At 37.6% G+C, this 12,700-nt stretch overlaps 1 protein-coding gene across 1 annotated transcript; it reads left to right on the top strand.

Moving 5' to 3' along the window:
• The first annotated feature begins 3,686 nt into the window (after positions 1 to 3,686).
• LOC131956817 (sulfotransferase 1B1-like) lies at positions 3,687 to 10,610 on the top strand. Its single transcript, XM_059321418.1, has 7 exons — positions 3,687 to 3,903; positions 4,567 to 4,756; positions 5,140 to 5,312; positions 6,004 to 6,157; positions 8,181 to 8,305; positions 9,001 to 9,148; positions 10,504 to 10,610. Exons 1-7 carry the CDS (start codon positions 3,889 to 3,891, stop codon positions 10,608 to 10,610), a joined length of 912 nt encoding a protein of 303 aa, XP_059177401.1. The 5' UTR covers positions 3,687 to 3,888.
• The last annotated feature ends 2,090 nt before the right edge of the window (positions 10,611 to 12,700 follow it).

Below are 12,700 nucleotides of genomic sequence, written 5' to 3'. Positions count from 1 at the left end.
AAAAAAGATCTATTAAGTAGTTGTTGGCTTTGTATTTTTTAACTAGCTGATCACCTGTATTGTGTAGTATCAAATGTGTCGGCTAATAATTTAAAAGATAGTGAAAATGTGACCGTATCCTTACAGCTGTATAACGAACTCCGCAAGTAGTAGCAAGTCAGATGTCTTTCTTCCTATTACGAGTGTAAGGGGAAGTAATGTGCCGAAACATTGTACCCCGGATCACGTCAAATGTCGTTATGTTGCACCTTACTGATCGGAGAAATTCTGTCTGACTGTCTGTATGTGCTGATTGTGTTAACACTTTAACAAGAGTACCGTTTTAGTTAAAAATACGAAATCTGACACTTAACTATTGTTTTAGAACTGCAACTTAAAAACATTATTAAAAAATACTTTTAAATATAATTTGATTACCGCTTAATGAAGTGGTCTCGTTCACTTATTCACAAACAATGACTATGACTTAATATGTCGACCACAATTTTGGTTTCCAGAAATATAATAAACTAGCCGTCCCGGCCAGGCCCTGCTCTGGCTTCTGTGAAAAACCTTTCCGTTAAAGACCATCACCTGTGTGTTTAGTAATCATCATAAACCCGGCATTGCCCACCCAAACCACAACCAACCAAAACCAAAACAACAAAACGCAAACATAACGCTAACACAATTACAAATACAAACGAAAACAAAAACTTACAACAAACCAACCACAACCACAAACACCAATACGAACACAAAGAAAAAAGCAAACGAAAACAAACCAAATCCAAACACAAAACCAACCACAAACACAAACACAAACCCAAAGAAAAAAAACAAACGAAAAAGCAAACGAAAACAAACCAAATACAAACGCAAAACCAACCACAAACCCAAAGAAAAAAAAACACAAAAGAAAAACAAACGAAAACAAACCAAATCGAAACGCAAAACCAACCTCAAACACAAATACAAACACAAACCCAATGAAAATAAAACACAAACGAAAACGAAAAAAGAAAGAACAAAAACGAACCAAATCAAAACGCAACCACTAACGCAAACCCAACCTAAACACAAAGAAAACACTAACGCGAATATAAACGCAAAGTGCTCACGGGGCTGAATCGCCTACTTCAACTTAATAAACGACTATAGTACCCCAACTTATTCATAGTCTTTTGCACTCACTTTAATGAACGTAGGCGCGAAACCGAACACGGGAGGCCCGGGACCCCAAAAAGCACCCTGTCTGGGCGCCAGAGGACGCACCATGACGTCACCGCCTGATTGAACTTAGTAAACGCCTATAGTGCATAACTTATTTATAGTCTTTTGAACTCACGCGAACGTAGATACCATAGCGTACACCGGAAGGCCCGGGGCGCCAAATAGCACCCTGTCGGGGTGCCGGAGGACGCCCGGATTTGATTCACTTAAAGACTATAGTAACCTTTCTTATCCATAGTCTATCGCACTGTTTAAAACAAAATTATGCAGCATAGCGCCCACATGATAGCCCAGGGTGCCAAATCAAACCGTGCAGGGGCGCCGGCGGACGCGCCTGTTTCAATTTAGTGAACAAAAATGATAATACTCCAAGCTTATCCGTAAATGGAAAGAAATAAACGTATATGATTTGTAGGACCTGGCTTATTAAATGTTATTGATTTAAAAAAAAAATAATAATTATTGAACAGTATGTTCAGTGTATAGAATAAATAAAAGGCACTGTTAAAAATACCTAACGACATTGCACTTAATCAATCCCCGCTAATTGTGTAATTATTTTTTTTTTCTTAACACCAAAAACAAAGTAATAAAATGTTAATTCTCTCTTCTTAAGGATTTATTTTTCATTAAAGGGAAGTAACTGTGCAGTCAATACATTTCCGAAACAATTTTAGAAATTTTATAAACGTCGATACACTTTTTAAAAATTTTATGTCGCGTTCATAATTGAAAATTATTCTTCTAAGTAAATAGAATGAAAATTGTTTTTAAAGACTTTCAATGGTAATTTTTCGACTCGTAAATTTAGACTTTGAGCACGATAAAAAATCTAACACTTAAATCCGTAGAAGTGTCAACGACAAACTTTTTTGTTTTTTGCCACACGTTACAGAACTGAGCTTTATATATTAGATAGTGGTAAGCCTGTACTATTTTATTTAAGGGGCTGTAAAAATGTAAGTTATTGGAAATATTTCACGGTATCCTCCCTTGAAATAAATTGTAACACTTAGGTCTGATGCGTAAATTTAAATATTTTTAAATCATTATCTACCTACCCTTCAACTGTTAATTTCGAAAAAGAATTTTAAAATATTTTTTTAATACGGTACTTTGTTTCCGCTTCCAAAATAAAAATTCCCAATCGAAAACAAAATTTGACGTTTCAAATCAATTAATTTAGTAATGTGATTGTCAAAGCTGAAAGATTTATATAACATTGATAAATATTATTTTACAAAAGAATCTTTAGAATAAGGTAAAAATACAGACATTGGATTCTTCGTGTAATTAATTGAAACGGCTGTTTGTGATAACAACCTCAGTAATGAGTAATTAGTGCCTCAATTATCGGGAATGTTAATTAACATCACGACGTTTTTTTTATAATTATGCTGGCGTCAGCTAGACTAGCCACAGGAAAAGAATGACATTATATAGGGCTATATTAGAGATGAGATTTGGGCAGGCTAATACAATAGGTCAACTCAAGTAATACAACAACTCAAGTAATACAACAACTCAAGTAATACAACAACTCAAGTAATACAACAACATTGCTTATATTTTATAACAACACAGTACCGAAACAAAGTAATTCGTTGACAAACGCTTTAATGTGCTGAGATGTGGCTCTTGTCAGATAAAAATAATCGCCTCTAATTCGGTGTCTAAATGTCAAGACGATATATGTCGCACTGGTTTAGAAGACATCGTTGTGAATTTCTTACTTTGACCTATTCTCCACAGTAGTTTATAATCCATACTGATCATTGAGCCAATATAGTAGATAATCCATAGTAGTCATTGAACCAATATTGTCTATATTCCACAGTGGTTATATGGCCAATATAGTACATGTACAGTGGTCATTATTCCCGCATAGTTATATGGTCAATGCTGCCTATGATTTAGAGCGGTCATCAATTCACCAGGGTGGTCACAAATCTACCTTGATCTACAATCCACTGTGGTATGTTATCTGTTTAGCTCGATAATCAACGGTATCCGGATGCCAACCGTTAATCCAATATTATTGTTTCTATAATCAAATCATCTATTTATCATGTTATCATAATATCTATGAGAACTATGAGATCTATTAAACAGCTTACACTTCAAATTCACCAATCTGAATAGTTGCCTTAACACACATGGCTAGAAACAAATGTGTATTATTAATTTCTCTCTTGAGGCTATGCCGGTGAAATACATTGTGCATAAGACTATATATATATATATATATATATATATATATATATATATATATATATATATATAATTTTTTTACGCTTACGTTTGCAATAATCTAATCTAGAGCTTATCGTGTTTGTAGTTCTAGTTTTTAACTTTTTAACATTCCATCTATGTCTGCTGACCTTTAGCCAGGAGCGCGAGATTTTATCTGACGTATTAAAAAAAAATAACTTGCCATGTCATCGAGGGCCAAGCACGCTCAACATGGATTGACCTACTTTTCGTGGCTTATGTGCTTCACGTTTGTTTATCGAGTCAGTACGCAGAGATTTGGAAAATCTCGACCACTGTGCGTGCTTTTACCTAGTCGTTCTGTTTACAGCATTATCAAATCCAACTTTCTTTCAAAGTGAAAATTTTCATTATTTACATTACATAGATCCACTCCTACTACAAATTAGTATATAAATTTAAACAATGGATGATCTCACGGTAAGTAGCCTATAGTTTTAAATATTAAGAACTTTGCAATATATAGCTAAATATTAAATGAACTGCAACCATAACAAGTGTGTTTAGCTAACTATTCTCGGTAGCTTTAGGGGTCATCCATAAATGACGTCACGCTTTTTTTTTACGATTTTTACCTCTCCCCTCCGTCATACGTCGTCACAAAAAGCCAGAGCCACTCCCTACCTAAAATGACGTCACAGCTCAGCCTACAACCCCTCCTCAAAATTGCTGTTGAATTTTTCTTAAAACATCGGTATTTTTCCAAAATCTTGTCAGAACTCTGTCAACATTGAGTATTTTGATCAATTCCTATTACAATTTATTAAAACCGTTTTCTTAAACGCGAAATAACGGCTGAAACTCGTTTTCTAACTTTGCTTTTTTATTATGCAAAAAAAGCGACGTCACACCATCTGACACCCCCCCCCCCTCTTTTTCATCACACACCGTCACAAAATTACGCCCCCCCCCGCTTCCCCCTTCGAGTGTGACGTAATTTATGGACGACCCCTTACAACTATTGTTATTGCATTCAATAAAATATGTAAACTATAAATTGTACTTGAGTTAATTTTTTGTATATAAATTGTGTACAAACACTTAATTAACACATAGTGCATCACCGTATTATTATTTGTTCAGATATCCCTGAAAAGGAAAATTTGTTTTCAAGACACAGCAGGTGTCAAGGACGGAGCAGGGAAGATACTGCCCTTAACGCGCATGCCCAATGGACGACTTTTCCCGCCTTTTGGAGAAGAGTACGTCAACAATATCAAGACGATCAAACTACGACCAGACGATGTATTCGTCTGCGGCTACCCAAAGACTGGTACGTTGAATTACGATACATGTTTGTTGCAATAAAAATATGCGTACATTATTTTACATTCAATCTATACATAATACATAATTGGATAACATTTATTAGATTAAGTTCTACTTTAGACCTTGTTGTCCAAGCGAATGTAAGTGCTATTCATATCTTTATTTGACCTTGGAATATGAAGGGATGGTGTGGTTGGCACTATACACAGTTGCAATTACTTTCCGTAACAAGTCTGGTACCCATTAGATCTTTGTGGACTTAGTAATGTCCTACATCATCAATTTCGAACCGAGATCCGAACGGTAGACCTTCTTGCTAGCAGCTAAACGCTCAACCATTCGACCACGCTGTCCCATGAGACTAAACTCGCTTATAACTATGTGCAGGTTGCCACTGGACATGGGAGATAATGCAGATGATAATCAAAGGCAAGGCCGAGCACTCTGACATAGGAAAGATGCAAAACATGTTAGAGCTCGCTGCCCCTGAGGTGATCGAGGCCTCCCCCTCCCCCAGGATCCTCAACACCCACGCCTGGTTTGAAGAACTGCCGGAAGAGGTGAGTAGGACATTGCAGAGGTGGTTATTTATGTCCCCTGTAGTGTGTGTGTTGGGGGGGGGTAAAGTAGGACAAAGCGACTACTAATGTACTGTTGTCTTCAGTGACAATTGGGATGGGTTGTCAAATGTCTAGCAGAAAAGGGTTGTCAATGACCCTCGGGGTTGTTTCAGATCAGGTTTTATAGGATTTTATATGTACAGCACTATTGAGACGCCCCGCCCCCTCGTTTAGTTTGAAGTCGTGCCAGAAGACTAAACTAGAACAAAATATAATCATCTTTGTTATGGTCTTTACTTGACATTGGGATTGTTTGTAGTTGTGTGCCTGGATAGGGATCCTGGTGGCCAGCGGAATGGTGTTGTTAATGTCCATTTAGATAGAACTTTCAAGGTACCATACAACATTTATTACTAATGTGATCTAGGGATACACTCGCCAAGGATTCTAAATACCCAGCATAGTTTGAAAAGCAACCAAACTCGGTGTAGAAATTCACTAGTATCCTTTTTCCTAGATACCACTCATAAAACTGGTTATTTTTAGTAAAGGACTTTGGACTTCACAAATATTTACTGCACAGTACTAGTTTGTTCATCGGCTAAGACTTCCATTAATAAACTTTATAAAAAATTTGAAATATCATTGACATTTTTTTCCAATCTCCAATTCTTATTTTTCTATACTCCAGGTTAAAAAGTTTCGGTCAAAAATAGTTTTCACGACCAGAAACCCCAAAGACGTGGCCGTGTCACACTACAACCACCACGTCAGGATGAAGAACATCTACTGTGGATACGATGGTCAGTTCAAGGACTGGATGCAGCTATGGATTAATGGAACAAGTAAGTGCTGGATAGTTGTTAGCTTATGTATGTTTTAGTTCAGAAACACCAGGATAGAAAATACATGTAACTTGCAAAACTCTATCAATGAAACCCAGAACTACCTTTTTGGCAATATTCATTTAGTTTGAACCTATTAAACAATAACAAGAGGTTCGCTAAATGGTCCTAGACTCTGGGTGGGAGGACTTTGAATTATAGAGAGGTCTGTGAGTATTGAGAGGGTAGAGGGTCTTTGAATGGAGGGAGGGGTCTGTGAATATTAAGAGGGGAGGGCTTTGAATGGAGGGAAATAGCATTGGTCTAAGGTCAGAAGAAGAGACAGTAAAAAATGTTACTCAATTGGCGATAGATATAGTGATATTATAATTCCTTTTCATCACACCTTGATCACTACGTCCCTATCTATTACCCCAAAAATTGCAGTACATTATCACACCTCACTGTTGATAGTTACAATATATCATGCAAGAATATGGATATTTATAGAGTTAGGGATAGAGCTAGATATAGAGAATGATATTTCGAGGTATAATATGAATTTTCTGTGGGTACTAAGGTGTAAATGTTCAAGAGTTGTAACTGACCGAGTGGTATCTTCTAAGACCCGTCTTAGGGACAGGGTATTTGCTCCTGACTAGCGAGGAAAAGGGGTCAGAATAAGTGGGAAATGGAACACACATTTTTAATAAAGGCCTATTTAGCCAATCGAACGTGTTTTCACCTTGACCCGCGCAGTTAGACATTGAAGACGTGACAGCTGTGGTTGTATTGATCCGATCAAATCGAGACTCCTGTACTGAGTTAATCTCAGCATTCTGATACAATGTGTTGCGCCTATTGACACAATGTTTACTGATGCAAAGTGTGGTCTCTATTGTAACAATGTTTACTGATACAATGTGTGGCGCCTATTGTAACAATGTTTACTGATTCAATGTGTGGCGCCTATTGTAACAATGTTTACTAATACAAAGTGTGGTCTCTATTGTAACAATGTTTACTGATACAATGTGTTGCGCCTATTGTAACAATGTTTACTGATGCAATGTGTGGCTCCTATTGTAACAATGTTTACTGATACAATGTGTAGCGTCTATTGAAACAATGTTTACTGACGCAATGTGTGGCGCCTATTGTAACAATCTTTACTGATACATTGTGTGGCGCCTATTGAAACAATATTTACTGATACAGTGTGTGGCGCCTATTGACACAATTTTTACTGATACAATGTGTGGCGCCTATTGAAACAATGTTTACTGATACAATGTGTAGCGTCTATTGAAACAATGTTTGCTGACGCAATGTGTGGCACCTATTGTAACAATGTTTACTGATACAATGTGTAGCGTCTATTGAAACAATGTTTACTGATACAATGTGTGGCGCCTATTGTAACAATGTTTACTGATACAATGTGTAGCGTCTATTGTAACAATGTTTACTGATACAATGTGTGGCGCCTATTGTAACAATGTTTACTGATACAATGTGTGGCGCCTATTGTAACAATGTTTACTGATGCAATGTGTGGCTCCGATTGTAACAATGTTTACTGATGCAATGTGTGGCGCCTATTGTAACAATGTTTACTGATGCAATGTGTGGCTCCGATTGTAACAATATTTACTGATGCAATGTGTGGCTCCTATTGTAACAATGTTTACTGATGCAATGAGTGGTTTCTATTTTAACAATGTTTACTGATGCAATGTGTGGCGCCTATTGTAACAATGTTTACTGATGCAATGTGTGGCTCCTATTGTAACAATGTTTACTGATACAATGAGTGGTTTCTATTTTAACAATGTTTACTGATGCAATGTGTGGCGCCTATTGTAACAATGTTTACTGATGCAATGTGTGGCTCCTATTGTAACAATGTTTACTGATGCAATGTGTGGCGTCTATTGTAACAATGTTTACTGATACAATACGTGGCGTCTATTGTAACAATGTTTACTGATACAATACGTGGCTCCTATTGAAACTGTTGAACTACTGTCTCTTTCTTCCCTAGTTGAATACGGAAGTTTTCTAGAGTTCCACTGTAAATGGGATGCTGCTATACAGGAAAACCCAGACCATCCAATTTTAGTGCTGAGTTACGAGGAAATGAAAAACGTAGGAAACATTGGTTTACTTGTTTCGCACTACATAAAAACGTTTAGACATTCATATAGTTGTTTTAGACATTCATATAACTGTTTTAGACTTTCATTTCATGAACTTTGTTTTGGGCTTTCATATCGAGAACTCGAGAACTTTTGTAACCTTTCATGACGAAACTTTTTTTAGGGTTTTATATCGCGAACTTTGTTTTAAGCTTATACATCTTGTGTTTTAAACTTTTCATGTCACTAATTTTGTTGAACATTCATAGCCCTAACTGAGCTATAATGTATATGTAGATTTGAAACAATACGGTCTAAACAGGCCTTGGGCAGATAAAGTCACAGCCTAGGTGTGGAGGGGAAGGGGATTTTTATTAGTCACAACCGGTTACCTGGAGTGATAGGGATTGAGATTAGTGACGAAGCTAATTGTATGCGGAAAATTTGCTGTTTTTAGCATAAATTATAAATTTGAGCTATTGTCTGCCTCTTATTTACTGGGGTATAAACTGTAAGATACATTTCTAGATGATTCCCACCTGACGAAGCTATACACTTTACTGCCCTAGGATATCTGTTGCTTCGATCTCCCCTCCCGTCTCCCTTTCCCCCAATCCCCCCCCCCACTTACACACACCTCGCCCTGACTTTGCCTCCATAAAACCTTGAAGTCCACATGTTTAACCCCATGTTTAATTTTTAACTCCCCCCCCCCCCCCCCCCCAGGATCTTGAGGGTACAGTCCGGCAAATCGCCAAATTTCTCGAGGTCGACTTGACCGAGGCTCAGGTCCAGGAGATAACGGGCGCCTCACAGTTCGACTCCATGAAGGACAAGTTCAAGGGCACACCGTGTGAGCTGCTCATCAGGAAAGGTGAGTACATGCCTCACTCGTGTCTTGCTCGTCATTGTTCAGCTGTGGTAAACGTGATTTGGTTGTTCTGTGGTTTTATGTTTTTGTGGTTTTTGTGATTTTTTTTTTATTTTAAAGATTTTTTTTTGTTGGTTTCGTGGTTTGATTTTTTTTTTTGTTTGTTGGTTTTGTGGTTTTGAACCCTTTTGCTACAAACATCCATTAAAGATGGTTATAACTGTGAAAAAATGTATATGTGATTATGTTATTTGTCATAGTGGATGGCGGCTGAGTGCTAGATTGCTAACCCAAAAGTCTCGTGTTAGGATCCCGAGCACAACGTCCCTAAGTCTACCCTGCTCTGATCGGCACCTGTCCCACGTTAAGGAACATAAGTAGTTGGGCATAGTGCTGACCACTATCCCTTCCTTATATGCCGAGGTCATTGAAACAGATGAACTCTACTTCATCTGCCCCATGTGTCTTGGGCATCAAAGAGCCAAGATTATGAAAATATTTGTCATACGACAGCTTTGGTTAAATATGGCTGTTGTAGTAGAGAATGCTGGACAAACCTTGTAAAATATTAATTCACAGTCTGTTGTTGTTTGTTTTGTTTTTTGTTTTTTTTACTTTCTCGTATATACGTAGTATAGAGAAAGTATTGTAATCGTGCAAAAAAAAAAATCGAGATTTTTACAAATCTCGACGTTTTACACCTCACTGATACGGAAAAACATAATTTTGCAATCTTGTCCGTATGTCTGTGTGTGTGTGTGTCTGTGTGTCTGTCCGTGTGTAAACACGATAACTTGAGTACCATTACAGCTAGGTTGATGAAATTTCATATATAAGTATTATATCAAAATCGTAGATCCGTATCAACTTTTGAGCGATTTTCGACAACCGGAAGTGGTACTTTTTCTACTTTGAATTTTTCAAAAGCCTATAACTTGAGTACTATTTCAGATAGATAAATGAAATTTCACATGTAAGTAAAAGATCTAATTCTCTACCTTCTGTTAAATTTTGAGTAATTTCCGTTGACCGGAAGTAGTAATTTACGCTACTTCCGATTTCTCAAAAAACTAATGTAAATTTTAAAAGTACTAATAATATTGCGCACTATTATGCGCTTTTTTATTTCGCGTTCACTTGGTGTGCAATTAATTTGTCTACGAGATTTTATTCTATTTTTAAAACTTTAAGTATTTAAAATGGATTAAAAATAATGTCTATAGCCCGAGTTCCCATCCCCTGTTATTTTATATAAAAATATTCGAGAAAGTTTAGGGGAGATCACTCCCGGTTTATTTATATTGTATTTGATAATTTAAGTGAACAATTATTAACATTAAGACTAATCTAATGTCTAGGTCAAGTAGGTGACTGGAAAAACTGGTTTACTGTAGCCTTAAGTGAAGAGGTGGACAAGTGGAAACCAGAGCTGGACAAGACGAGGTTCACGTTTAGATACGTTTAGGTTGTGGCCATTCTAAGTCTGTTATTTCTAAGTCAGTGTTTAAAGTTTACAGATGTAAAAAAATGGTTTTTGTGTATCGTCACATTTTTGTATGTTGTAATGCAAAAATTAAATTAACCAAAATAAAATAAACTTGTTGTTTTATTTTAGTGTAAGTTTTGTTTAAAAGGATTCGTTGTGTCTCCAAGATACAATTATATCTCAAACAGTTTTGGATGTTCAGACTCTAAGCTTGTTTTCCCCTAAAAACAAACAGATGTATACATGGCGCGGCCATTTCACCCAGCTAACAGATGTAGTGCACTTATAATGATAGGTAGTTGCAACAATTGAGTGGGGGGGGGGGGGGGGGGGGTAATCGCCAGAAAATTATTGATCAGGTGTGTAGTTTCAGCTCGTAAAGACAGACAGCAGTGTAATGAATCAGTCCCCTGTATATCAAACCACAGACTAGAAATGACCAGCTGGACATCCCCAGGTCGACGTGATCCAAACCGACGCCAGCGATGGATATCGAATTACTGATGGCTAGCAGCCCCAGGTATGCTGATCCCAAGTCGACACCTGAGGTTGACCCTTAGCTGACCCTACTAAATATACCACAGGGGCCCCAAGCCAAGGGGCGATTGACTCGAACGACTTGTGGTTGTGCTTTTAAAGTAATGAAGAGTTTCCATCTCCCCCAAAGCAGCCTCAGTGTTCGTTCACATTCGAACCGTTGCTGGTGTATAATCCCACGATAGCACGATCCCCACTCTCAACACGCGGGGTGTAATGTCTTGTTCCACAAACAGAACCAGTATGACATAAAGCTTACGAACCGGTCAACCGTTACTAATAGAGCGAAATAACCATAAAAAACCAGTAGACAGAGGCGTAGCGAGGGCGGAGGGGGGACATAATTATATCACCGGGCGCCGACCTTAGGGGGGGCGCCAAAATGGATTGGAAAAACAAATTGGAAGTTTCAGGTGGGGGTGCAATTAGAATGTTTGAGGTGGGGGGTGTAAATCGAAAGTTTTAGGGGGGGGGGTGCAAATCGAAAGTTTGAGGGGGGGTGCAAATCGAAAGTTTGTCCCCGGGCGCCGCGAAGGGTCGCTACGCCTCTGCCAGTAGAACATAACCAGTGAAAAAAACAATGAAACATAACCAGTATGAAATAACCAACATTATGACACAACCAGCATAACATAACCAGTGAAACATAACCTGTGAAACATAACCAGTGAAACATAACCAGTGAAACAAAGCCAACAGAACATAACCGGTGTGACATAACTGGTGTGACATAACCGGTGTGACATAACCAGTACAGCCAACAGATCATAACCAGTATAACATAACAAGTGGAACATAGCCAGTACTATTCAACAAGTCAGACCATTATAACATACCCAATATAACATAATCATAACAACATCACTAATCGAACTTAACTGTAGAACATAAAAATAGACCAAAGATCGCTAATATCGCATCACTAATTTTACAATATTACTGAACATAAGTCAAAGGGACATAAAAAAAATTTAATGTGGCATTCCCTCCCCACCCCCCCCCCCCCCCCCCCCCCCCACCTCTATGACGTGTATTTAACAGAGCGTGTTACGACAGACAAACGGACTAACCGATTTATAAGTCGCCGCAGTGCTGATGAACGCAGGATTCTAGACTAGCTGCCAACAACTTTGTTTTCACATAACACTAGAAGCAACAGGCATTAGTGAGGTACCAAGTTTTTAATTAACACCAATTAACAACTTGCTAATTACAGAATAGTTTAACGCTGCATTATTTTATTTGTGTATGCTACTAACTAGATGTTTTTACTTTCTCGAATACAGAGTATAGAGAAACTGATGTAATAATGCAAAAAAAAAAATGTAATAGTTTTCGCCATTTTACACATGCCCACTGTATCGTATACGTAATATAAAAGATGCGTTGTAATCGTGAAAAAAAATCTAAATTGAGATTTTGACAAGTTGTAATGTTTTACATCCTTCCGGATCCGGAAAAATCTTTTGTCCGTGTGTATGTGTATCTGTGAACTCAATAACTTGAATACCGTTTCAGTTATGTTAATGAAA

The sequence above is a fragment of the Physella acuta genome, unplaced genomic scaffold (assembly GCF_028476545.2).
Source record: "Physella acuta isolate Inbredline_101_S28 unplaced genomic scaffold, ASM2847654v3 ptg001177l, whole genome shotgun sequence".
NCBI classification, from domain to species: Eukaryota; Metazoa; Mollusca; class Gastropoda; family Physidae; genus Physella; species Physella acuta.
This window is presented reverse-complemented; position numbering and strand designations above follow the sequence as displayed.